Source organism: Carassius gibelio, chromosome B13, assembly GCF_023724105.1.
Source record: "Carassius gibelio isolate Cgi1373 ecotype wild population from Czech Republic chromosome B13, carGib1.2-hapl.c, whole genome shotgun sequence".
NCBI lineage: Eukaryota > Metazoa > Chordata > Actinopteri > Cypriniformes > Cyprinidae > Carassius > Carassius gibelio.
Genome location: NC_068408.1, coordinates 21,188,821 through 21,216,815, shown reverse-complemented (window position 1 = coordinate 21,216,815; position 27,995 = coordinate 21,188,821). Strand labels below are relative to the sequence as shown.

The 27,995-nt window shown below is 37.7% G+C and overlaps 1 protein-coding gene across 3 annotated transcripts; it reads left to right on the top strand.

The window, feature by feature from the left end:
* Positions 1–88: 88 nt before the first annotated feature.
* On the top strand, positions 89–27,320 carry exoc3l4 (exocyst complex component 3-like 4). Of its 3 annotated transcripts, none has more exons than XM_052573425.1 (13): positions 89–418; positions 2,580–2,805; positions 5,408–5,620; positions 7,713–8,331; positions 9,391–9,508; positions 9,613–9,738; positions 12,572–12,672; positions 19,253–19,351; positions 22,334–22,457; positions 23,279–23,401; positions 23,517–23,669; positions 23,754–23,872; positions 23,980–27,320. In XM_052573425.1, the coding sequence occupies exons 3-13, from the start codon at positions 5,524–5,526 to the stop codon at positions 24,194–24,196; spliced, it is 1,896 nt and encodes a 631-aa protein (XP_052429385.1). In that variant the 5' UTR covers positions 89–418; positions 2,580–2,805; positions 5,408–5,523; the 3' UTR covers positions 24,197–27,320. The 3 variants fall into 3 exon arrangements, with proteins under 3 accessions (XP_052429385.1, XP_052429383.1, XP_052429384.1); XM_052573423.1 differs by having other exon boundaries at positions 2,580–2,864; positions 23,980–27,319; XM_052573424.1 differs by lacking the exon at positions 89–418 and adding an exon at positions 535–606 and having other exon boundaries at positions 2,580–2,864.
* Positions 27,321–27,995: the final 675 nt, after the last annotated feature.

Genomic DNA, 27,995 nt, shown 5'->3' with positions numbered 1-27,995 from the left:
CTTTTTTTTCGTTTCTCAGTGGTAGACACAATTGTATTTTTGGGAAACTAAAAAGTGAAGTGTAATCATATTATAAAAAACACTAACTCTTACAAGTACACGTCAGTGAATAGCCTACAGTGATTCTTCTGTTTAGAACTGACCTGTACAGAATCTGAAACTAAAATCTGAAGCTAGTTCCTGTTCCAGCAAGCCCCAATGCACCTATCCATGACGTTTCAAGGTGAATACCAGAAACTCTGCTGTGAAAAGCAGGGGTTTTTTCGCAGCTTTGTATTTACTGGGAATGGATTTGTTTATTCTTGCGGTGGAACCTGTCGGTGCAGCGCGTTTGCCAACTGTTTGTTTTGCAATATCTTTTATGTGAAAAGTGAAGGATAACCGCCAGCGCCTGCCTTTGACAAAACTCGGATCTCAGGTGAGTGAGAGGCGAGCTTCGTTTTACCTTGCGATGTTTACAACGTGTATAAAATGTACTAACAGCTACGTTTGTTTTTAAACGCGTTAGAAGTGACTGATCTTCACTTTCACAATACGTCTAGTGGGCAACCTTTAATCGCGGATTGGCTGTGCGAATAACACAGATGTCACCTTCACAGAGTTAAAGTTAGTGGTTTTTAAGCTTAAAACCAATGTTAAATTAATGTAATGTCTCGTCGTTTTAACCGAATTTCTTTGAGGTCGTGTTTAGTCAGTTCCTTACAAAGATTTATCAAGGCGTTGATGCTGCTTTCATTTCAGTGTTACAAAGGAGATAGATTTCCTCTTAACTCAAATTTCTTCCAACTTGTCATATTTTGGTGTAAGAAACCAGAGGTACAGCATTTAGCCATTTTATTTTATTTATTTTATTTGGAAAATGTTACAGTCATTTGAAGTGGGACAGCATATAATCATTTAATTATACAGCGATGCATGTCTTTAAATACTGTAATGTGTACAATAGCTACAGTCATGTGCGTTCTTCGTCATTTCTGACTGGGGAATTTTACATTTGGGATTTTTAGAAATCATAGCTTCACCAGAATGGTACTAAACCCATTTCAAATTATTTGAAAAAGCTAAATGGTCGTAAAAAATAGTCACTCATGGTCTTCGTTTAAAAATGACAGATCATGGGAAATCGAAAAATGAAACCCAGAAACATCTAGAGTGCATAATCAACACACACACACACACACATACAAATCCATAATTCGCCTAAATGCAAAAATATATACAGCAAGTAATGGGTTACAGTCTAAAACATCAAGCCTGTAAAATGGATACATCCACTCAAACACACATACAGAATTATACATACTCAAATGAAATGGTATGGCTATAACTATATAGCCAAAATGAGTCAGAAGAGTAATATAAGAGGTCAGATCATAATTAAGCTCTGAGAAAGCATTCCTGTAAATTTTTGTTCCATTTTTATAGAATTGTAATGTTTTGTGTAACAAAGTGCTTTCTGTGTTCAGGTTTGAATGTAGTAATAATAATGCAAAAAAAAAAATACAAAAAAAAATAAAATAAAAAACACTTCAAATCAACATTTAAACAACAAAAAATATGAACCTTGACAAAACGTAGTCTTTGATGAGGCCTTAATATACTTTTAAATCCACAACCTAATAAAAGTAAACAATTATGTAACCTATAAAAACAACTATGGAATTCACAAGCCTCTCACCAGGAGGTGATATTCTGCTTTTAAAATTTGGATTTTAAAGGTATACTCTCTATTTTAATCTGAAATACTGAATTACAGTAATTGAAAAATAATTTAAAATTTTTATTACTATTTTCAGTGGGAAAAATGTTATCACAATTATTGCATAAATATTAATTGATACCATGAAATTCTCTCAAAATACAAAATAAAAAAGATTATTGAAAAATATATAAATATATATCAGACTGATTTTACTGAAGAAAAAAAAAAAAGTTACAGTTCAGGTGTTCGGTCACTTTTCACCATGAAGACCATGAGAGTGGCTCTCAAATGAGGAGCGCACAAGGGTTACCGGTAACTAATGTGTAGTCCTGTGAAATAACTTGTAGGTCCCTACAGAACCAAATGGCAATTTGGAGTTATGAAAATTACCTGTATTGTGAAATGAGTTTACTTTAAATTTTAAATAGAAACAATTTAAACACTGCAATAATTTTCATATCCTTATTTCTTTTCTTTTCTTATTGTTATCATCACGTCTGTTTGTGTAGATTTCACATTATAATTCACATAGTATTTATGGTATGCAAGGCGTGTGTAGCCTAATTCTTTAGAGATCTGCTGTAGAACGAAGTAGTGCATTACTCATTAAGTTTTGTTTGTTTGTTTGTTTGTTTTGGCTGTTTAGTGTATTAATATGAGTTCACGTCTTTGTTGTTATGACAATGTATGTCTTCTACACCCTTGTGAAAAAAATGCCATGCTGTCAGTAAACAAAAACTCCAGAAGATCATTGGTGTACCTGTTGATAGATTCAACAGTTGCATTCTTACACTCGAGTCAACACAGTCAAACCTTCTCTTGTGGTTTTGTTACAATTATTCAACTTTTCTTAAAGTTTTTGATGCATTTTCTGCAGGATTGATCCGACTGATGGATGGTCAAATGGCAGACACTACAAAAGAAGAAGTAGATGGTGTAAATGAGGTTGATGACACATCAGAATTCGATGTGGACGCAACCAAGGGTTTGAAAAATGGTGGCGAACCGATGGAAAGTCTAGTCAAAGAGAAGAGTCTTGGAGTCTTCAAGACATTCAGAAGGAGTTTGATATTGCTCGGCCCTAAGACACAGAAAGACAAAAGGTCAGAAAATACTGATGACCAAAGCTCAAATTCTCCATTACAACCACCACACTCTCAAAGTAAGTGTATAACCACTAGACATTAAAAAAGTGCTGTTGTTGTTTTTTTTTTTCACTGACAATGGCATCCCACAGTCAGCAGTTTAAGGTATTAATAAAGGAGTGTATACAGTGCTGGATTAACTTGATTAAACATTATTGTACCAGCAAACCCTTATTGTAAATAATCAACTATTTGCAAATATTCAAAAAATAATAATTTATTTTTATATTCTCCATTGAAAGACTTTAAAAATGATGTATGATTTCTTGGAATCTGACAAAAAATAACTGAGCAACAACCGTTTGAAGCAGATAGAGTCAGCAAAGTCAGTTCTGAGAAAACCTGAGTTAAAGATTTTTGATGGGTTCCAAAGCAAAATTAACTATCAATATTGCATTGTTTACTTCATTTCCTTTCTTATGAATTAATATATTAATAATCACAATATAGCCATTTTTATTTATTTAATTTGTTATTTAAAATAAGAACAGATGCAAAAACCACCACCATCAACAACAGTACACCATGTAAGAAACAAATAGTGCATTACTTTTTTTTTTCATTTTTCAAACTAAACAAAAGCATTCAAGTGAGAAAAACTAATAATTATATGTAAAAAAAAAACACTTTAGTGTGTTCATTACAAATAATTATATTATTAAAAGCAGTTCAAGAGCAGCAATCTTTTATTGTTAGAACATCAATAAGAAAGACTGTCACATGTACTGTATGATCTGATTTGGTTTAGTTTTTTTGTCTCCGTTATCCTGCCTAGTTAGTTTCTATGGTTTTTGATTAATTAGCTCCACACCTGTTTCTGTTCTCCCTAATTGCATTCCACTGTTTATAATACCTGTCTGTTCCTTAGCTTCCTGTCTGCTATTATTTGTATTTGGATGTTTCGGTTATGCTGTGTGTTTGAATTTCTCTCTCTCTCTCTCTCTCTCTCTCTCTCTCTCTCTCTCTCTCTCTCTCTCTATATATATATATATATATATTATGTTGCACACTGCTATATTTTATCAACTTAACCACACCACTTAAAGAAGAAGGTTAATTCACTTTAGAGACTTCACTCATACTGCATCGCTAGACACTTATGGAGAAAACCACTTTTTCTTTGTTCACTGTAGCCTTCTTTTTTCAATCATGCAGTGTAACTGCAATGCCTTTGGTTTGAGCTGTGAAATAACAATGAACAAATGGTGACGAAGCCCGCCAGAGCCTTCCAGAATGGGTGGGCCATCTGGCTATGTAAGCAAGCCTTTCGCCATAGGATCCTTTAATTAATTCTCCTTCAGCGATGATGATCATCTCTTCGCTGATCGACGAGTCTTGAAGCCTCTTGCCCTTAACACACACTCACTGCAGATAGAAGCTGATTTGCGACCTGCACCACTCCTGCTGTTTTCTACTTCGCTTATCAAACCATCTCAGTGTTGCATGCAGATCCCAGCTTGTCCCCTCCCACCATCTGGTGAGCCTAAAAAAGCACATTTCTCTAAAGAGCAAATTCAGGGTGTTGAATTTGCTGAAGGACTCAGCGCCCAGCTTGCCATCTTTAAATGTGCACATCTCAACTTGCGTTCACTGAGGGCAACACATTAGGTTATAGCCAGGTTATCGACCCAGGGAGCAGACATGCTGTCTCGGAGCAGTGTCCCTTCAAAGGAGTAGATGTTCTATTCACAAACGGTTCTGAAAATCTGGGAGATCTTTGGGAAAGCAGAGGCCTCAAAAAACAACTCTCTCTGTCCTAACCTCCTCCTTTTCCCAAGACATTTTTAAGTATTGTGAATATAAAACTCATGTAGATAGAACTCCTTTTCTTTCTAGGATAAAAAGCTTCTGACTGTGAGGTTGGAATGCATGATTGCAAGCTATAGGGGGAGAGCAGGTCTGATGGAGTTTAAAGATCTTTCTGAGCTGATACCAAATCTTCAGAGAATTTACAACAATAGTTTAGATTTCTTAATTGTGAAAGTCAGGTGACTGGTGTTTGCATGTCACTACATTCACCTCTAGCTAAGTGAAATACTGTTTGGGCTATAATGACAGGAAGTGTTGATAGTAAATGTTGCAATGCCAAAAGGTTTGTTGATGAAATGTTTTAAACTTTTTGAGAGTTTAAGCTCTAGCTCATACAGTAATTCATAACTGCATTTTGATTGAACCTTTTGCATATTTTTATTTTACAGTATGTAAAAACAAAACAAAACAACAAAGCTTACAATATATGGTTATATGGAATTAATTAAACAGATTAACAAAGAATGTGTCCTCATTACCTTTATATCATGTTTATTGTATCATTAAGGTATAATATATAAAGTATTAGGAAATGCGTAAGTTTATACACCACTGCGGTAGTGTACATAAAGATTTTTTTTATTATTATAAATATTCATTCATAAAATGGTAAAATTTAGAGTGAAATTACTGGTAACTAAAAAGAGATTTAATATTACATGGTTGTGTTGATTTATTTTTTTAAAGACCATTTGCTCTGTTATACAAAATGACACGAATTGTCTCAAGTAACTGTTTGTGTTATTCTCAGATTCTGCAGATGAAACAACAGGTACACTGGCAAGAAGAACATTATCGTTTCGGCAGAGCTTGCGTCTGGGACCTAAAAAATACAAACAAGAACCACTTAAACCTGTCACAGAGGCCATGACTTTATCTGAAGAGCAGACCGAGGTTACAAACACCGTGTTGGAGCTCAGAGACACATATACTCTGCCAGAGATACCATCTATGCCTTTGTCAGGTGAGTGTGAGAGTGCATGGCCCATCTCTAGGCAGTTGACAATTATTATTTTTTTTACACCATTTCATTTTTGATTATTTGCTTTACTAAATTTATATTTAGTTTACTGAACATCAACATCAAAAAGTTTGATCTTAGTCCTATGACGAGGGTTACACAGTATATGGGGGCTGGGGCCCATCCTTATCATTTTGTCTGTGTTCCCATAAGATTCAAGCGATTTATCTTATTTTAACTGACATAAAAAGGCATGCAATAAAAAGTAAAAATGCAGTTGAAAAAAGTTTCCACAAGAACATTGCAGCACAACAAGTTTTCAACACTGATAATGATAAGAAATGTTTCTTGAGCAGGAAATATTAGAATGATTTCTGAAATATCATGTGACACTGAAGACTGGAGTAAATATGCATGAATAAATTACATTTTAAAATATATTGAAACAGAAATCATTTTCAAATTTTATAATATTTCACAATAATATTTGATAATATAACAAGATATTGTTTTCACTGTAGTTTTGATTAAAATAAACGCATAAGAGATTTCTTTCAAAGACATAAAAAAATATCAATGTATATTTGCTTTGTCATTTTGCTGAAGAAAAGAAGAAGAAAAAACACTATACACAAAACTAGGGATTCATATCCCAGATTCAAGCCAGATTATCGAATTTTTAAAAATGTTTAAAAAATTTTTAAAGGGGGCCGAGTGGGGAGTGGGAGAGTGGAGTGTCATACCAATCTCTTTTTAGGGAGCCTATAAAATTAGAAATTAAATTGAAAAGCATTGTCAGGTGTAAAACAAACAAATATTACCAATATTAACATCTATAAAAGTTTAACATTAGTGCTATCAATCAATTAAAAAGAAAACTAATTAATCATAACATTTTCTGTAACGAATTGCGATGAATTGCATATGAATAGATTTGTTATCATAATTTCACATTGAATCTCCAAATTAATGTAGAAACAACATAAAGATGGTATATTTAAAATATGGTTTAATGGCATATTTTTACTAAGTAGCCTACTATTAATGAAGGGCTGTATCATTGATACTAATAATGTTACTAATATCTCTATTAAATGCATTTCCCCGCAATTTTTGCCATAAATTATAGCCATTCAACTGTACAGTATAATTGAAAGCCATTCTTTTTAACACTTAACAGGCTACAAAAAATGTCAACTTTTAATTTAAGTGAACTTAGAACAATCTTCACATAAATCATAAATTGTATTTGTTTAAATATAAATTAATCATTATTCAAACTAAAAAAGTTTATCAGCGATTAGAGCAGTGGAGTGATTTCTCCTTTTTTTGTGTGTTTTGATTTACCATCACTTATGAGACTTCACTTTAAAAGCAGTGCTGTCTCTTTAAAACTTGATGCAAATGACATGGATCTGACACACATTAAGTTTTCTCCAAACTCTTTAAACTCTCCTTTAGGACTTAATAACTTGTTTAAGACCGTGTTTATGAGGTAATTTGCCATAACCATTTTGACATAACTGGGGTAGTTTTTGGCCACTAAAGCACCTTACAATGTATGCAGTGAGTCAAACACATCCTTTTCAAATGATAGCCTACTCCATCTTTGTCCAGTCTTTGCACTATTTCACGCCCCGGAAGATATGATCAATAACACTGCCATTACACTCGTTTAAACTAGAGTTGTGGATATCTCATAATCCCCTCACATGAGCACTTTTCAATGCTGCCTTCTATTGATGTTGCAGTCTCCAGAAGATTGTGGTTGTTGGAGGTCTTCCTTTTCTTTTTGGCTGTGAAACAAAGGCCTGCGCCAGTGTTGCTACCTTGTGGATAAATTAATTAGTGCAAAAACAGTTTGAGGCGTGTGCGACCTCCACATACTTTTCCCCTTTTATCAGGGATAGACAGAATATTGTACAATGTTTTTGGAAAACATAAACTGATGAGGCAGAGATCTAGACAGAGGCATCAGACATTCCTGAATGAAATATGATCGTTGTAAATATGTTGAGAAATGCAAGAATGTTATAGTTCCAGTATCATGACACAACTCATGCAGTCGTCTGTATACTAATATTATTTTCTGCAGTAATGGAGATTAACAGAATGATAGAGAAGGAACATTTAGAGGAGGCCTATGTGAATCTACTGTCACTACGTCTGGAGCTTCAGCGGGAACATAAAGCTCTGGATCAAGAAGACTATCCCATCGAACTTGTCAATAAAGAGAAAGACCTCATTCTGCTCTATGGCACACTAAGGAACAAAATGTTTGCCATTGTACACAACTCTAGTGATGTTAACACACTCAATAAAGAGCAGCTGGTGTATGTGGCCACCATTATCCTGGAGGAAGAGAAGAGACAGGGAGAGCCAGGAGCGATGCAGGGATGGATGGAAGCATGGAGGGATGCGGTACTAAACGTGGTTCGAGATACACTGAAGAAAGTTCCTCTGGACAGCAGCGAGCAGAACACTTCCTGGTTGGCAGTGCATCTGGGGCTTCTGGGTAAAGCTGTGGTGGAGGACTTGGGAAAAGTGAAGACTGAGCTTCTGAGCTCATATCCACCGGAGTTTAATGTGTTTGAAACCTATGTGTCCTGCCACCATGAGGCTGTAGGAGAGCATCTAAAGAGACTTCTGGAAAAGGTGACAGAGCTGAAAGATTACTACGCTCTTCTAGATTTTATTATTCATCACTACCCCAGGTGAGGTTTCTTTTGATATTGAAGAAGCACGCATACTGGATCAAACCTTTATAAAGTATATTTTTTATGACACACAAAAGCTGATTTTTTTAAAGGAATATCCGGGCTGTTTGTTCCTTATTATAAAACGTGAATGGGAAACTCAGGCTCAAGTTTGGAAACAGTAGAAAACACCATTAAAGTATCATAAAAAATTACATATTTCATTATTTAATTGACAGTACCAAACAGAAGTTTGGGGTTAGTAAGACTGTTAAGAGCTTTTTATGTCTTTTATGTTCATCAAACCTCCATGTTTGGATCAAAAATGCAGTAGTATTGTGAAATATTGTAAAAATTTCAAATAGTTTTTTATTTTAATATATTTAAAAAATGTAATTTATTCCTGTCTTCAGTGTGAACATTATTCGTCAGAAATCATTTTACTATGATGATTTGCTGCTGTAGAAGCATTGCTTATTTTTATCAGTGCTGAAAACAATTTTGATTTTTTTTCCAGAATTATTTGATGTATAAAGAGTTCAAAACAAAAGGATAGAAATTAGAGTATTATTTCCTTTTTGGGAAAAAACTAATCCCATGCCAAATCTTTGAATGGACATATTTATATAAGATCTTCTGAAACCATATAATAGCTTTGAAAATGTTTCCATCATTGTTCACTTTAAACAACATGTCAGGTTTGACCTCAATGACATATGATCTGAGAACCAATGGCGTTTTATGTTGTATACATCAAACCAGGAGTATTGTTTGATTTACATAACTCATTAATAGAGTGACCTACTGCAACAGTCTGAGGCTCCAAACACCACTAGACAAAGGTCGAGTGGTCTTACAAATGTGTTTTTAAAAGACCCGTATACAGCTTTGCCTCAGTGTTATAAATAGCTAAACTTGATTTATTCAAGCCTTCTTCAGACCTTTTATGGATACTCATTTGTGAACCAGTTGATGAGATTCATTGTGACTGTGCTACTACTTTAAAAGGTTATGATTATGGCTTTATATTAAAAATGTACTTATTTATGTAACTAAATTTAATTTACCTTTCCATAGTGAGAAGATAATGGGAAGCAGCTCTCTGCTGCCTGAGTTAAAGGAAGATCAGCGAGCACTCCCCCTGGACAAAGATTTCCTTAATCAGATAAAAGACAAATATTGTGCGCGCTTACAGGTAGATAACAAACATATTTGCCACTGTCAGTGCTTGAGGCACTAATAGTGTGGTGTCAGATAACTGAGAGTTTCTGAATTTAGTTTAATGTGGGCTCTTGATAGGCTGACATGAAAACATCACTCAACAGAATCATTGACTTGGAGAATGAGGAAATGTGGAGAGAAAAAAGAAAACCAGTGATTGATGAGGGAATCTGCAGCTCACACATTGACATGGACATCTGGACGGTAAGACAGCAGACTTTCATAATTAGCTCATCTTCCCTTGGTTTTAAATGGAAGTCAAATAAGCAAAGAAAAGTCCTTTGATTTCCTATTTATGGCCACAAACTCATGAGGGCATTGGTTTACCAATAGAGGGCAGTATGACATTTATATTAACTTACAGGGGTCCAAAAACCTATTAGGAAAGTGATGATGCCTTCATATGCTATCTGAAATGTCCTGGTTCACATTTATGAAGTCGTAATTATGAGTTTGTCTTATTGACGTACTATTGTATACATTCACCATGCTATCTAAAGACATCTTGCTGTCGATTCTTAAGTTTCAGTCAAATAAATGCTGGGTAAAATACACACAATATGCATCAAATGATTATTCATGTACAAATACATGACTCTGTAATAGTGATGGGAAGTTCTTTCGGACGGTTCGATTCAATAAACCGGTTGAAAAAACTGGTTCACCGGTTCTTTTACGCTCGGCGTAATGACGTCATTGGCGATGACGTAATGGCGTCACGTCTATCAAACATTGAAATATATAAAGTCAGTAATCATAACTTTAGTCAGTTAAAAACCTTATAATCATGAAAAGTTTACAATTAAGTTTTGCAACAACGCACCCAAATACAGTAACAGCAATAATGTGCATACGAGGATTGAAGATATAAAGTAGCCTAAATAAATTAGGTGTCATCAGTGCAAAAACCATGATCCACTCACTATACATAATCCATTGTGATGTATTTGTTATTAAATGAACTTACGTTTCGCCAGACTGCCCTTCATTTAAGCCATCGGTTTACCCGCTCATAACATTAGCACAGAATCAGTTCAGAATCAATCATCAAAAGAATCAGTTCGGTTCACACGCGCTGTGAGTCAGTCGGCTTCACGCTGAATCACACGTGCGCAGTATCATCAGCTCCTCGGTTCTCGAATCGGACGCGTCCTAAAGAAACGGTTTTCGGTTCAGTGTACTGGTTATCCGAAAACTGATGCAACCGGTTCTTGACTCGAGAATGAGAATCAGCTCATCGGTTCTCAAATCGGACGTGTCCGACAGAAACGATTCTTGGTTCAGTGTACTGGTGATACGAAAACCGATGCAACCGGTTCTTGACTCGAGAACGAGAACTGCTCCAACAGTGGGCGTGTTCGTTCGTCATCTGGCTCGGCTCGGTGTTCATCTTCAGTTCGGTCCTCACAGCAGTTCTGTCAGTGTACTGTTTTAGTAAATTAATTACTCTGGGATATTGGTTTATTCTGACTCAAAGGGAGTGTCAGTCACGTTAAAAAAGTTAACAGTTTAAGTAATTTGTGGATTAATGCTCATTCGTTCGCGAATCGGACATCACTACTCTGTAATTACAAGAAAAAGCTATGGAAAAATTAATAGTAATTAACAGTTACCACACTAATAGTTTCCTTCTCCTTAAAGGGGTCATATGACATTGCTAAAAATAACATTATTTGGTGTATTTGGTGTAATGCAATGTGTTTATGAAGTTTATGGTTTAAAAAACACATTATTTTCCACATACTGTACATTATTGTTGCTCTTCTATGCCTCGCCTCTCTGAAACGCAACGATTTTTACAAAGCTTCACTCAGTAAAGTGAGGAGTATGCTGATTGGCCAGTGTTCTAGTGCTTTGTGATTGGGTGCATACCTCAAGCATGTGATGGAAATGTTATGGCCCTTACCATACTGTGATGCTGTGTCCCGGTGTTCTGAAATATGTGGTGTCAGAGATATTTGCTGTCGTTGGACGGAGCTTACATGAAAGAATGTATCGATTGAGTTGTGGCTTGAGATTGACGTAATGGTTTACCTGAAGTAGGATAGGCTACGCACTAGGGTTGTGGCGATAGACGATAGTATTTGACAATAGTTTTGTCCGACTATATATGAACTAGCTTTTTTAAATACAGTATTTTTATATTTAACGTTAGTTTATCAGTATGTTGGCACCTGCAGGGTTTAAAACACATAGTTATTCTATGACAAGAACAAAGAGTCTCTCTCTTCCTCCACCCATGCACGATAATATTGTGTATCGCCAATCTCACGGGCTGACGATATGACGATTTGAAAAATTACCATATCGCCCAGCACTACTACGCACCAAGTAAATGAGCCTACATCTGTTAATCATTTTTATAATATTATTATTTTACCTCTAGAGACCTTAAAATGTCTAATTTAATAACTTTGCCAAAATGTATCTTTTGTGCCATAATAAAGTTTCTTATAATTATTATTCTGTGGCACTCCTAATCATTTGCTCAATCATTCAAAAATGTTATTACTCAAAAAGGGGAAATCAAATGTCTTTACACACAGGAACTGGAATATAAAATTCTCAAACCTTTTTTTTTTTTGCCCAAAAAGATACATTTAGTGGACACAATGCATTACAGAGGCAAAGATAAAAAAATGTATAGATAAAAACCACTACCTCTAATGTGGCTTTTGATCACCAAAATGCAGATACTGCACTCTGCCTTTGGATTACCTTGCACAACTAAAACACTATTGCAAAAGCAAAGCGCAATATCTACAAATTAATCTGATACAAAACAAGTTCATCCAGCATTCTTGTGTTTCTTACTACGTGTTGATTGGTTTTTTAATAACTCTAATAGTTTTATTGATGTTGGCATGTTGTGAATGTTACATTTACTCAGTAGAAAGCCTAACAATATAACTAAAGTCTAATTCAATGACATTTGACATTTCTAAGTGGTTTAAGTGCCCAAATCTTTTCGAGGACACTGTAATTAATAAAAACAGCACAACGTTACAAAAACATGATATGATGTTTTCTTTCCCAGAATATTAAAGGGCATGTACAAGGAGCCAGAAGAATCGATGTGAACCTTGAGCAGAAGGTTGTGTGTTCCTGTTTAGAGGAACTGGAGACCTTTCCAAAACGGTTTGTGATAAAGAACTACTATGCTTATTGAAAGTCAGTTTTGTAATTCTATAACTCTAAAAACTTCTGTAGGTTACTTTTTTTTAACAGAGGACAGCTATTCAAGTTTATTTTAACTTAATGGATGTTATATTTTTATGTGCTAATTTGACAATTATTTTAAGTAACTGGCAATTTGTTGCGACGTCTGCAAAGCAAATGTTAATACTGACAAGTTCAAGAGGCAGTATAAAATGCAGTGCATGCGACAAATACATCAGAATCTTCTACTTCTACTTCCTGATGGATTCATAATGGCTACAGTCTGCGAGATCTGTGTGGGACCAGTAGAGCTGTCAGATAAACACGACCACTGCATTGCCTGCCTGGGCCTGGGTCAAGCTGAGATGCCTTTGGACGAGACCTACTGTGGGCATTGCTTGGACCTACCACCCTGTATTCTTTGGACCCGACACGATGTGGCTCACGACCTGTTCGGGGTGAGGAGAAGGGGGATGACTCGATGTCCATCTTGGCATTGGAAAGGGAGGATTGGGTGAAATTGGAGTCAAATCAACTGGACAAGTATGGGGCCCCAGACCTCCATGAGGAGCTCATGAAGGTTCTGTAAAAGGCTGTCCAGGAGCTAGAGCGCTTACCTGGTGTCCTCCAGAGGACAATGCTAGGAGTAAGCTCAACTCCTGGTATTTCAGGTCAAACCACAAAGCATACTTGAGGGCATCGGTCCCCTTCTTCTCAGACGTACAAGAGTAGTTGGTGAAAATGTGGTCTGCACCCTAATCGGTGTGTGTCCACTCTGCCACACGGGCCATCTTTTCCCACATGGATGGCTGGAGGCCCGCGGGTCAAGCACTCTCTCCCCATTGAGGAGACCGTCACTATGCAGCTGTGTCCTACAGCAGCCAAGGCTCGGACATCAGCCTCCCCTTGGAGCCGTGCAGGACCACTGCCCACCTCGATAATAAAGCATATGCATCTGATGGCGAGGCAGCTTCCGCACTGCACGCCATGGTGGTGCTGCAGGTTTTTCAGGCAAAGCTTCTGCAGGTGGCGAAGGGCGGATCCCTTACTGCGGAGTAGGGCTTTGCAATTAATCGCATTAGATTGTCATGAGCATCTCATCAGTAAAGCCGATCGCATGATTAGTAGTAAATCACCATCACCGGCTTTCAGATTGAGCGGCATTCACTACACAGAGCTGTAGTTCGCTGACAATTAGGCAATATTGCGATCATAATCGCAGATGAATTGAATTCAATTTTGAATGTGATTTTGTCTAGTTTGTCAGATTAATTGCACAGCCCCACTGCGGAGGCCTTTAAAGATTTGCGCATGGCAACGGACTTCATTCTGATGGTGACGAAGCGAGCGGCCCAGGCTGTGGGTAAGGCCATGGGTTTTATGGTGATCCTTCAGAGGCACCTATGCTTAATCCTAGCTGATCTCAAGGAGGCTAACCGAAAAGTGCTGCTTTATGCTCCTGTGACTCCCTCCGTTCTCTTTAGTGACGCTGTAGAGTCCATTATTGAACGTTTAATGCAGGCTCAAAAGTGCACTAAAGCCATGATTCACATGATGCAGAGGCTCACTATCCAGCAGCAGACAGCGAATCCAGGTACTTGTTGGCACCTGGCTTTTCCCATGGAGAGATAACCCCAGGCCAGTGACCATACCGGTGAGAGCGGGTTGTACAGCAGCTATTTTGTGTTACCCAAAAGAGATGGGGGACTTCGTCCTATTCTAGATTTCATTCCCATCAACAGAGCTCTTTGCAAGCGTCCTTTCAGGGTGATAACTCTGAAACAGATCCTGGTGCAAGTTTACCCCGGGGACTGTTTTTTTCTTTTGACTTATGTCAGCCATATAGACATGCTGCTTCATCACTTGGAGTCCATAGGGCTATGTGTCAACATGCAGAAGAGTATACTCTCGAGATGCGAGCCATTTTGTTTTCCCGGCAGCATTTCAGACTGGGCACCTCTGCTCACTTGAAAGAATTTCAGAGGCTGCTGGGACTCATGGCATCTGCTTCATCAGTATGTCATCTGGGCTTACTACAAATCGGCCACAGCTGGAACAGTGGCATGTACTGATTTACACTGTTAACATGTCTGTGGTCTCATACATAAATAACCAATGGAGGAGTACACTCCAGGGCTCTGTACAATCATGCAGCAAATCTCCTGCTATGGGCAGATAGTCACCTTCTCTCCATTAGAGCAGCGCAAATACCCTTTTGAGGAAAGGGGTTCCTCAAGGAGAGTAGAGGTTAAACCTAGAGTCGCTATGAGAGAGCGGAGGTGGATCTGTTTACCACAAACGAGAACTGCGCACAGCCTGCTGTTCTTCTCCCTGTCTCACTCCCCACTGAACGTGGACGTGTATGCATTTCTTCTGATCAAGATATTGCCCTTGGTGTTATGCGAGATCAGGGAGGAGGAGGCTTTGGTGATACTCATCACCCCGAACTGGTCAAACCAGCCTTGGTTCTCGGACCTGGCGGAAATGCTGGTGGTGCCATGGACTATTTTGCTTTTCGTGTACTGCAGTGGTCATGCGAAGGGCCGGGCCGTGTCAAAAAAAGAGTCTTTCCTACTGGATTGTGGACGCTATCCGATTAATTAACCGATTGTTTTTAAAATGGATACTGAACAAAATAAAATACTGCTTTATTAAAAAACAGTACTGAACCATACTAGTAGTTGTAATAATAATAATAATAATAATAATAAAAGTAATAATAATGATAATAAAGAAGTCTACATGAAGAGGATAGAAGAACATCTCTCAGGAAATTACTCGAGGTATATGTGGCAGGGCATACAGACCATCATAAATTTAAGGGGCTGTGCTTCCACTGCAGGTACTAATTACTATCTGGCAGAGGAACTGAACTGGTAACGAGCTGGTAACACCCCTGCACTCACCTTACAGGAGCATGAGTTGAGAAGGGTGCTAAGGTCAGTGAACCTGAGAAAAGCAACTGGCCCAGATGGAGTACCTGGGATGGTACTTACGGCACGTGCTGACCAACTGACACTGGTTTGCACCAATATATTCAATCAATCCCTGTTACAAGCCATTATACCACACTGCCTGAAGTCAGCTACCATCATTCCAATCTCCAAAACATCTTTGACGAGGAGCCTCAATGACTAACACCCAGTGGCGCTTACACAGAAAATCATGAAATGCTTAGAGAGGCTGTTCTTGTATCATATTAAGCCAGTCTCCCCTCCACCTCTGATGAGCATCAGTTCACCTACAGAACAAATAGATCTACTGATGATGCTATAGCTTTAGCTCTACACACAGTACTAAGTCACCTGGAAAAACATGAAAATGATGTTAGGATGCTGTTAATTGATTATAGTTCAGCATTTAATACCATTATCCCAGACATCCTGGTCAGTAGACTGACATATCTAGGTCTTCCCATATTCACCTGTCACTCGATTAAGGACTTCTGACGAACCGTTCTCAGATGGTGAAAATAAAATCCTTATTTGGTGAAATTGTTTAAATTAATGGTGCAAATTGGTGAAATTAATGGTGAAATTAAAGTCCTTATGTCTCCTCCACTCGCTTACTCAGCATTGGCTCTCCACAGGGGTGTTTGCTGAGCCCACTACTGTATTCACTTTACACATATGATCCCAGTTCATCACAGTAACACCATCATCAAATTTGCGGATGATACAACAGTGATTGGCCTTATCACTGGGGAGATGCCATGGACTATAGAAAGTAGGTCCAGGTACTAACATCATCATGTTCAGCTAACAACCTGACCTTAAACATCTCTAGGACAAAAAAAGCTTGTTAAAGACTTCCGAAAGCATAAAACAGATCCAATCCCTCTATACATCAATGAGGTCTGTGTTGAGAGGGTCCAAAGATTAACATTTCTGAGTACCTTCATGACTGCTGACCTACCCTAGAAGGCACACACCTCAGTGGCTATCAAGAATGCACAGCAGCACCTACATTTCTTAAGGATTCTTGGAAAAACTTACAATCTAAATGTAAAGTTGCTGGTAAACTTTTACAGCTGTTCTGGTGAGATTATGCTGACATATTGCGTTACAGTATGGCATGCTACTGTAGCTGTTCTGAGGCAGACAAAAAAAGACTTCAAAAGATCATTGTAACAATAAAACTCCATAGTCGTCGGGAAGAAGGAGGCGGGAACCGGCGCACAATCAAAACATAATTTTAATATTTAAAATAAATACAAAACGGCGCACCAGCCCCTCACGGCCGACTGGTGCGCACAAATAAAAAGCAAACACATAATAATGTCCCAGGCCTGGTCCTCTCTCGTCCTTCACGGTCGTCACTCCAGTTTTATATCCTTCCATCTCCTACGTGGGACTCGATACTGGCGGTGGGGCGCAGGTGTAGCTTATCTCCAATCACTACACCTGGCCTCACTCCTCGTTCCCACGCCTCTCGGCCCCGCCCCACTCGCCACATACCCCCATCGCCCCTCGCAGGCCGGGGGGTACTCCCGAGACTGCGCTCTACTCACCCCCCCCCCTTCCCTCCGGGGGGGACCGCTCATGGGGACCTGCGGGAACCTGGGGGTAGGACAGACGAGGCGAGAGAAAAGGAGATGGAAGGAGGAGCGACAGGGACGAGAGAGGGGAGAGAGGATAAAAAAAAAAAAAATCTGGTTCCCAGACGCACTGCTGCTCGGCCCTCCACCGGCTGGGTGATCTCCTCCGCGGTGCCCGGCGGTGGCACTGGACGGCCCTCGGCGGACGGCACGACACTCCTCCGCCGCCCGGTGGACGGCGACGGCTCCTCCGATTTTGGGCAGCGGCAGGAGTCCCCCGTTCCCTGCCCCTCCGGATTCCGTCACGGAGGCGGCAGGCTCCGGCCCCCTGGCGAACGGCGCCGACTCCTCCGCTCCCTCACGGACGGCAGCCACCCCTCCATATCGTGGGCGGTCGGCAGCGAGCTCGCCCGTCCCCGGCAACTCGCTCCAGCCCACCGCCTCGAGCGTCCATGGCGGCACATACCTCGCCTGCTCGAGGGGCACCGCGGATTCACCACAGCGGCGAGGGATCTTCAGCAGCGCGTCCCTCCTTCTCCCGGGCTTCGGCACCACTGTAACAATAAAACTCCATAGTCGTCGGGAAGAAGGAGGTGGGAACCGGCGCACAATCAAAACATAATTTTAATATTTAAAATAAATACAAAACGGCGCACCAGCCCCTCACGGCCGACTGGTGCGCACAAATAAAAAGCAAACACATAATAATGTCCCAGGCCTGGTCCTCTCTCGTCCTTCACGGTCGTCACTCCAGTTTTATATCCTTCCATCTCCTACGTGGGACTCGATACTGGCGGTGGGGCGCAGGTGTAGCTCATCTCCAATCACTACACCTGGCCTCACTCCTCGTTCCCACGCCTCTCGGCCCCGCCCCACTCGCCACAATCATTAAGACTTCTGAGAAGATCGCTGGCAGTCCCCTACCATTACTGAAGGACCTACTGTATATAACTCCCGAGCACTCAATAAGGTCTAAAATATACTAAAGGACTCAACATACCCAGGTTTTCACTTGTTTCAGCTCAGTGCAATCAAGCTGGTGCTACCGATGTTTTAAAACAGTTTCTTTCCTTAAACATTATAAGATTCAATACGCACTGACCTCATACATTCTTCACTTTGCTGAAAGTTAAATCTCGTAACATGGTTAAAGTTGTGACTCGTGTGTATGTTAAATGTGCACTACGTGATATATGTAAATTATGCTGGGGGAAGCTATCCTAAAGTCATTGTACATGAGTATAATGACAATAAAAGGCATTCATTCATATGCAAATTTAGTATAACTGGGTTTTAGAGGCTCATTGGTTAATCTCCAACTTTCAACTGCGAGCCTGCCTGCAAGCATCGCTATTGATTATGGCAATTGTGTGTTCTATCTTTGCTGAGTATGTAACTTGCTCATAGATGTTCTCACGGTGGGATTGAATATAGTTCCTATAGCAGAGAAATGTCTCTGTGATGTCTTGAAATCTCGAGAGGGAATGTCTTCGGTTACTATTGTAACCTTGGTTCCCAGGGAGCAGGGATAAGACGTCACAGAGGTAGCCGTGTTTCCTGCTCGACCAGCTAAGCGGTGTTCAGTTTCAGATTCTGATGTAATTGTTGTGTGCAGTGCATTTTATACTGCCTCTTGAGCTCGTCAGTATTTGCATGCGATTTGCATATGTCGCGACAATTGGCTGGTCATTTGGTCACTGGTCACTGGCGTGAGCCAGATTGGAAGGGAAGGAGTTCCCATTACGGAAAAATGTCTCTGTGATGTCTCGTTCCCACTCTCAGGGAACCGAGGTTACGATAGCAATCGAAAACTTTTCTTTTTGCCTGTCTATTCATATGACACTTCTTTCCCATAGACTTTATCAAAACTACAGTACATCCCATGGAACACATTTCCATGTTTATTTCCCCTCAATAATTTATGTGTTTTTAGATTTATTGCATAGAATTTTAGCAGTATTTAATTGTTTTTGTTTGCTCATTTTAATTCTCTGTATGACAGTTGTCGGTTATTTGTTGTAGGTTTGAGTCAGCATTTGTTGAGTGGAGCAGTTCTCTCTCTAACTCCTTGCTCTGGGCAGAGTATCACATCAGCTATATCAACAGCTTTAGTGCCCTGAAGTAAGTCATTTACACAACACAATGCCAAAAAGTCACTTTCATTAAAAATTTTTGGCAGGAGCAGAAATAATATATAGCTAGCTGCATTGGTTCTAGTTCCATCATTTAACGAGGACCCATTTAGAAAGATTTTGTGTTTCCAAAGCTAGGAGGTCTTTAATAGAAGGAGAAAAGCTATTTGGTAACATTTACATTTATATTGATGGAAGAATTTTTATTTGATATTCTAATCTTTTCATGATCATAATCACTCGGTTTAGGTGCCAGCTGGTTTTGAACGAGTCAATTTAGCCTCTTTTTAACTCATTTTAATTGTCACCTGCCCCTCTCTGGGACACCTAAGTTTACTTCACTGTATTACAATTAAATCCTAATCTAATCATTTCAAACTGTAAATCATTGGAAAGCTCTCAGCTGTAGATAAACATATATAATGGAAGAAACTAGGCTCTGTTTCTCATTCATTTTTGTTTGTCTGTATGGATTTAATTTAGATTTAGAATATACATAGTCTTTTGTCTCCAAAATGTCTGTACTTATTGGCAAGAAACCTGATTCACTGTCAAGGCAAACAGTATTGAGAATGCCCACTAGCAACCTTATCGCCAGCCCTTGGTGACGTACAAAAGTCACTGCTAGTGTGAATTGGGCTTAAGACTCCTAAATAGATATTTTACCAAGGTTTTTTTTTTTTTTTTTTACAAATGATGTAGGAAAAGTAATATATCAATTTATCACAAGAGTACACCACAAAAATCTACACCAAAACAGGAGTTCTGACCTTTGTCAAAAAAAAGTCTTCTTTGTTGCCTTTTTCTGTATCGCACTTTAGAACTTATCAGAAATTACCTCAATTGCAAACTTAAATTAAGATCTCAAAATGCATCCTTTGAAAACCATTTTAAAATCAGATATTGCATTACCATGAGAATGGTACATCAAAATCGCGTAACAAAATGTTTTAATTCATGAATTATAAATATAGCATGCACTTTCAAGTCTATGTTGACTATGTTGAAAAATGTGAGTGGCAGTCAAGGGGTTAAATACCATGAATAAACAAACATAAAAATCAGTCATGTGATTTCTAGGAATGTGTGCAGCAGAGGCAGTTGGCAGGGAAAGTCCCTGACAGCGGGGAATGCCTGAAGGATGGAAACCATTGGATGTGTTTCTCCAAAACTTAAACCAAAGACCTTGGGTAGTTCTAACTAAACATGAAAAAATCATAAAATTAAGAGATTTTAGATGTGAATGCATTATTGATTATTTCAATATTACAAAGCAAAAAACAATTTATTACAGTACATTTTTATTGTAACTAATTCATCCTATATACTGTGTATATACAAAGGTATATACAGGAATCATGGAGTTAAATTTAATACCTTTTAAGACTCGTCCCATACATTTTAAGACCTCATCACCACTCCAAGTTTTAACCGGATACTGTACATCAGCGACACTTTAATTTACATTTATAATATATTGATTGTAAGATAGCACAACTAAGTAAAATTCATGACATTTGCCAAGTATGGTAAACCATACTCAGATTTGCTGCTCTGAATTTAACCCATCAAAGTGCAACCACACAGCAGTGAGAAGTAAGACACAAAAGTGCGATAGAAATGGGCAGCTATATCCAGCACCCAGGCAGCAACTGGGGCTTTGGTGGGCGAAGCACAAGATAATTAACTGAGTGACTTACCAATGCAACCCAAGAAACAAGAATTAGAACAATAAACAAAACAACTGACAAAATGTATTGAGTATGGAAAATAAAGTCAGTACTTCACCTGATCAAGTCTGAATGATCAGTGATCATGCAAGGTAAAATAATGATCACAATAATTATTATTTTTAAGTTGTGCATCCCAAGCCCATGCTTGATTGAAGTACAATGCAAAATATTTCATTGCAAGCATTTCAACCAAATTTAATTTATGCAATATTTCAAATATTTAACCCACTGGGAAAAATCAGATTTGACTGATCAGCTATCAAAAGTAAGGAGAGATAACCGACAAGATGTTGGAGGATTTGCTTAACAGAGACAAATATCTTTTATCATAATATGTGCTCCCTTCACACAGTGTGCGCGAAATCATGAAATTGAGTACTTATTCAATGAGATTTAAATACCCCACATATTGATAGCTGTGCCCTGATGCACAAAAATTATATACAATATTAGAATGTTTGCGTTAAGTGGACACAAAAATTGCAGGAGCAGATGGGAGCATGGTCAGAAATTCAGTTCGAGGGGGATCAACAAGACCCACACTATCATGCAGCAGCAGCAGAGTCAGTCAGTGAGTGCCGTAACAGATGACGTCAATCTTGTTGGATTACATAAACTACCTCACTATTTGGACAGATGTACATAATGAAAAGATGATACAAAATTGAATACCTTGGGAAATGGCATTTAAGACTTTTTAATACTTTTTATTGGCCTTCATTTTCTCTAAATTGATTTATCAACTTTTTATACTTTTTTAATGACCCTGCATTCACCCTTATTAATATTCAACAATATCACTGTTTTGACTTTACTGTAAATTTGATCGAATAAATGCAGCTTTGGCGAGCATAGGACTTTTTTTTTTTCAAAACGCATAATAAAATCTCACAATATGCATTTTATGATAGTGAATTAAATAATTTTACTAGACTATTACAATACTGTTGTGATTTCTGGGAGCATAAATCAATACAAAATTACTTACAGAAAACATGTCAGTATACAGTCCTTTCTAGAATTCATCTTTGTATGTAAAGATTTAGCAAAAAATATACGCAAACAAATATTGTTATTCTACTATTTATTTTACAACCATACTGTACATAAAGTTGACATAAAGAGCACAATACACACCACAAACAGAAAAAAAACTGATTTTTTTTTATTTTTATAAACTGTTTAGTTAAAAATGACACAGTACTACAAAGTATAATGTCAATGTTTTTTTCCTCTAGAGAGCACATGGAGAGCTATAAAGACACCTGCCCGATTCAGTTGGAGCTGGTTCAAGAAGAAATAGATAGACTGACCACCAGTTTGAGTCAAGCTGTGATGGAGAACTTTAAAACAGACGTCAAGGTGTGAGCTTCTGAAATGCATACTTTCTCATTATTTAATAATGGCAGACTCTGTTTCATGCAGATTATTACAGGCACACAACTTTTATGAACTGTTTATTTTAATACAAAGCAATACTACATATCTGCAGGCAGTGTTGGGGTTAATGCATTACAAGTAACACGAGTTACATAATCAGATAATCTTTTTTCAAGTAACTAAGGTAACACATTACTTTTAAATTTACAAGAAAATATCTGATTACTTTTTCACAAAGAGTAATGTCAGTTTGAGTCTCCCGTCTCCTGTCCCCATATTGAGAGAAATCGAAGAACAGAGGCGTTGTGTGCACTGTGTGAACATGATGTTACTGTAGTTCTAGCCTAAATGTTATGGTGGATTAATTAATCCCACTCGCAAAAAAAAAAAAAATGTAGTTTTTTTTTACTTCCGTCAGCCTGAGGTTTATTCATTACACTTTTTGGTGTGAAAGGGCTTTTACATTTGCTATAAATAGAACATATTGTATTAAAAACAATCACGCCCTGCTCATATTGAAAAAATGTAATGCAAAAGTAATTTAACGCATTACTTTCCCGAAAAAGTAACTAACGTTATTAGTTACTTTTTTAGGGAGCAACGTAATATTGTTATGCATTTCATTTCACTTTCAAAATGTACTTTCCCCAAAACTGTCTGCAGGATTCAAGAAGTAATTCAATGACTGAATCAGTGATAAATAATGTCTGTGAATATGCGACTGGAATTTAATAATTAACTGAATGTATATGTTTGATAGTGGAGTGAGTGAATATTAAGTATTAAAGAACTTCTGTTTGTAGCCCTTCCTCAGGAGACAGATGACACGGAAATGGTTTTCATTTGATGAAGACTTTTCAAAGCTGATCAGCAGAATTAAGACCCTTTCTGAACAGAGCAAGTACATGACCCCAAAACATAAACAGGTGAGAGTGCAAACAGTTTGTTATATTATATATTATATTATAATGTAACCATTCTGCTACATCTTGAGAGTGCCATATTTTTTTTTCTCTATTTCCACTGTTTATGTCTCTTTAGGCTTTTGTGAATGAAGCTCACTTTTTTGTGGTGAAAGAATATGTATCTCAGCTGATGAAGAATAACTACTCATGCAAAAACAGTAAGAATGAGACAGCTTCCACTAAGATGAAAAATCAGTGGGAGGAACTGAAGGAAATCTTCCAAGATATGGTACAGTCTCCATAATGCCATTCTGTACAGCTGTGCTTTTCATCAAAACATCCTAACATGTTCCTTACATATCATTTTTCGTAGAACTCTTCCTTAGATTGGCTCCATCCAGTTGGAAACCAGTTGAGCAATATCATTGGGTGCAAAAAAAGTGATGTAATATGTAACCTACAGCCATTAGTTGATAACTATCCAGATATCGGGTGAGAGTCATATTACTTACTGTAGATTTACCATGTCTGTTAATGTAACATTGCTGTTATTTTTTTATTTTTTTACTTTAAGTCAACCAATGTTTTACTCATTTCAGGAAGGGTCATCTTTCAGCTGTGCTGTACTTCCGAGGAATTATAAGAGGCAGGGAAAAGCAAACTATACTACAGCGGCTGGCAGAGCTGAAACAGAGAACAGGGAATACTGGGAATAGAGAGCAGGCTCTCTTTAGTGAAATTCAAGCTACGGTTAACACAGACTGCCTGGCTGGTACACCCTTTTCCTGTCTGTCCTTCAATGTACCGGACAGCTAATGCACTTCATTTTATTTAAAGCGGAAATAATCTTTGCACTGTTTGAAAACTATCATATGTCTAATTTATGAGTAATAAGGAATGTTTTTATTACTCTATGAATCCTTCATAGTTAGGTCAAAACGTTGCCTTTTAGGGGATAAATAGATGGAGTAAAGAGTAAAGTAAATATTTTTAGTGTGTTGTCATCATATTAACAGGTGCATCTAAAAAAATAATTATTTTTTGTAATTTAATTTAAAAAAAGCTAATTTTCTTACATTCTAGATTTATTGCACACAAACCGAAATATGTCAAGAGTTTTTTTGTTTTAATTCTGATGGTTATGGCTTACAGCTTAGGAAAATTAAAAAATATATAGTTTTAATATTAAAGTTTTAATATTTTCTAAAAGATCAATCAAAAATGATTTACATAACAGAAATGTTCAAGATCTCCAAAGCAGATTTAATTATGCATTCAACACTTGGTCGTGGCTCCTTTTGCATGAATTACTGCTTCAATGTGGCGTGGCATGGAGGCGATCAGCCTGTGACACTGCTGAGCTGTTATTGAAGCACAGGTTGCTTTGATGGCAGTCTCCTCTGTTTCAGCTCCTCTGTATTGTTTGTCAGAAGTTACTTATCTACTTCTTCACAATACCCCATATATTCGCTATGAGGTTCAGGTCAGGTTCAGGCTGGCCAATCAAGCACAGTAATATCATAGTCAGCAAACCACTTGGAAGTGGTTTTGGCACTGGGGGCAGGTGCTAAAGTCCTACTGGAAAAGGAAATCTGCATCTCCATAAAGCTTGTCAGCAGATGGAAGCATAAAGTGCTCCAAAATCTCCTGATAGATGGCTGCATTTGGACTTTGGACTTGATAAAACACGATGGAACAACACCAGCAGTTCACAGCACTCTGTGAACAGCCAGACCTTTCAGCAGTGAACTTCTGTGGCTTACCCTCTTTGTGGACGGTGTTGATGATTGTCTTCTGGTCAACTGTCAAGTCAATAGTCTTTCCCATAATTGTGGTTGCATGTTCTAAACTAGCCCGATTTATACCCAGTATTTAAACTCAAAATTAATCAAACTAATCAAGCTTAAAATGGTATGTTCTAATTTTTTGAAATACTGAATTTTATATTTTCCTATGCGGAGTTGTAATCATCAGAATTCAAACATATATATATATATTTTAGATGCACCTGTATGTCATTTGTTAATGTTAACTGATAATAATAATAAAATACCTCTAGGCCTTGAAATGTGGTATTTCAGGATGCCACATCCTAGTCAAGAAGCATTCACAAAAATACATGCCAGTTTCAGAAATCCTCTACAAACTACTATAAGCTCACATTCAATGTTGAATTGGATGTCTTTCAGATTGTCTTCACTCAGAAATTGCTTATTACTGCTGTAAGTAGTAATTAAGTCAAATAAGTTTTAAATGTTGTGAACCCTGTCAATATTTATTATCCTTCTGCACCACCAGAGGTCTCTATAAACAACAAACAGCAGTGGACTTTCCAATGTCTACATGCATTATTATTCTAAATTACTTCTGGATTTCAAACTTCCCTCTAGCGGTTGAAGTGTAAAACTTCATGCTTCATGCTACATTATATAATAAAACATTAAATAATGTACCATATATACAGAAATAGAAGTATAGGGAACATTTTTAATTGTTTAAATAAATGTACAAGTATGTTATTAGTGTGCAGATATGTTGTTTACAAAGTGTGCAATTTAATATAAATAGGTCAGATAACCATGTTAGTTGTGATGGACGATGTATAATAATGAAGATTAATTTTTCAGGTTGAATAAAGCCTGCGGGGAAAAAAATGTTTTTGTGCCTGGCTGTTCTGGTGGTCAGTGCTCTGTAGCGCCGACCAGAAGGCAACAGTTCGAAGAGAAGGTAGGCTGGGTGTGAGGGGTCCAAAGTGATTTTTTTTAGCCATTTTCCTCACTCTGTTGATGATCTTGGAGGCTGTGCAGAGGGGCATCAATAATCAAAAGTTGTAGTCTCTAGATGTCTGATTTGGTAGCTGCACCAAACCAGACAGTTATGGATGAACACAGGACAGACTCAATGATGGCATAGTAGAACTGTTTCAGCAGCTCCTGTGGCAGGTTGTATTTCCTCAGCTGGTGAAGGAAGTACAACCTCTGCTGGGCCTTTTTTGCGATGGAGTCTATATGAGTGTCCCACTCCAGGTCCTGAGAGATGGTGGTGCCCAGGAACCTGAATGACTCCACAACAGTGCTATCCATGATGGTGAGTGGAGACAGAGAGTGCAGGGGGGTTCCTGAAGTCCACTATCATCTCCACAGTTTTGAAAGTGTTTAGCTCCAGCTTGTTAAGACTGCACCAGACAGCCAGCTCTTTAACCTCCAGTCTGTAAGCAGACTCGTCTCCGTCCTTAATGAGACCAATGACTGTAGTGTCATCTGTGAACTTCAGGAGCTTGACAGAGGTGTCCATTGAAGTGCAGTCATTCGTGTAGAGGGAGAACAGCAGTGGGGAGAGAACACATCCCTGGGGGGCGTCAGTGTTGATGGTACAGTAATAGTCCTGGATGTGAGTTTGCCCAGCCTAACTATAGCTGCTGCCTGTCTATCAGGAAGCTGGTGATCCACTGACAGATGGAGACCGAGGGCACGGAGAGCTGTATGAGTTATCAGTGGATCGTCGATGACAACATTAAAACTTAGCCCCACTCTAGTAAATAAATAAATATATCTATTTTTGAAAGAAATATCAATGTTTGAAACATATCTTGAGCAAGAAAGCAACGTATATACCTTTTGTTGAGAAAAGTTGAAAAAGCAATGCTGATGACAACAATTGCTATTCATATCAGAAACGGTAAAACGACGAACACTATTAAGTTGCTAGTAGGCTATTTTAATAATAAAAAAATATTGATTTGTAAAGCAATTTTGTGTTTTATTATGAGTACTGTCATTTTCCCTGGCCTTTTGCTTTCAAATTCTTTCAGGGGTATATTTGTTGCAGCTTCACGCTAGTAACAGCTTAGTAGCCTGACCTTCTGTCCTTTATTAGCAGGTCACTGATTCTTGAGACATGGGACAAAACATGTCTAGCAACTGTACCTGCTATTAGGTTTAATATATATATATATATATATATATATATATATTTTTTTTTATATATATATATATATATATATATATATATATATATATATATATATATATATATATATATATATATATATATATATATTGTAATTGTAAATGTTATGGAAGATTATTAATAGAAATTATTTAACATAATTAAATACAATTCCAGGTCCAATCATTTATATGCTATAAAATGGATAAATAAAAATAAGGAAATTAAGATGAAAAATACCTTCTTTTATCAAAAGCAACAGTTAATAATATCTCATATCTGTTTTTCAGTGACACATGCATATGTCATAAGGTTTTTGTCAACACCGTCAGACATTTATTAAAATGTAAAAAAATCAGGGGCAGCTGTCACTCTAAATGACCCCCTTGCCACAATCCACCTCTGCAGAGCACAAAAGCTTTTCAAACAATAACATACTCACTGTTTGTTTGTTAATTATTGTTTATTTTAATACAGTAATTGATTGATTCAATGTATTTGATAGTTAAAATTACTGCAGATTCAGATTTTTGTACAATCTCAGTTGAATATTTTGATAATATTTCATTATGATATTTTATATTTGTTTTGGAATTGTTGATCACATGTGAAAGTGCAATCTGTCTGTTAACATGAGAATGTGTTTTAAAATGTTAAAAACGTATTG

Coding starts and splice junctions, on each gene's coding strand:
- exoc3l4 (XM_052573424.1), top strand. CDS start 2,594: ATGGATGGTCAAATGGCAGACACTACAAAAGAAGAAGTAGATGGTGTA. Junction 5,621..7,712: donor ACCATCTATGCCTTTGTCAG/GTGAGTGTGAGA, acceptor TATTTTCTGCAG/TAATGGAGATTAACAGAATG. Junction 19,352..22,333: donor AACAGCTTTAGTGCCCTGAA/GTAAGTCATTTA, acceptor TTTTTCCTCTAG/AGAGCACATGGAGAGCTATA.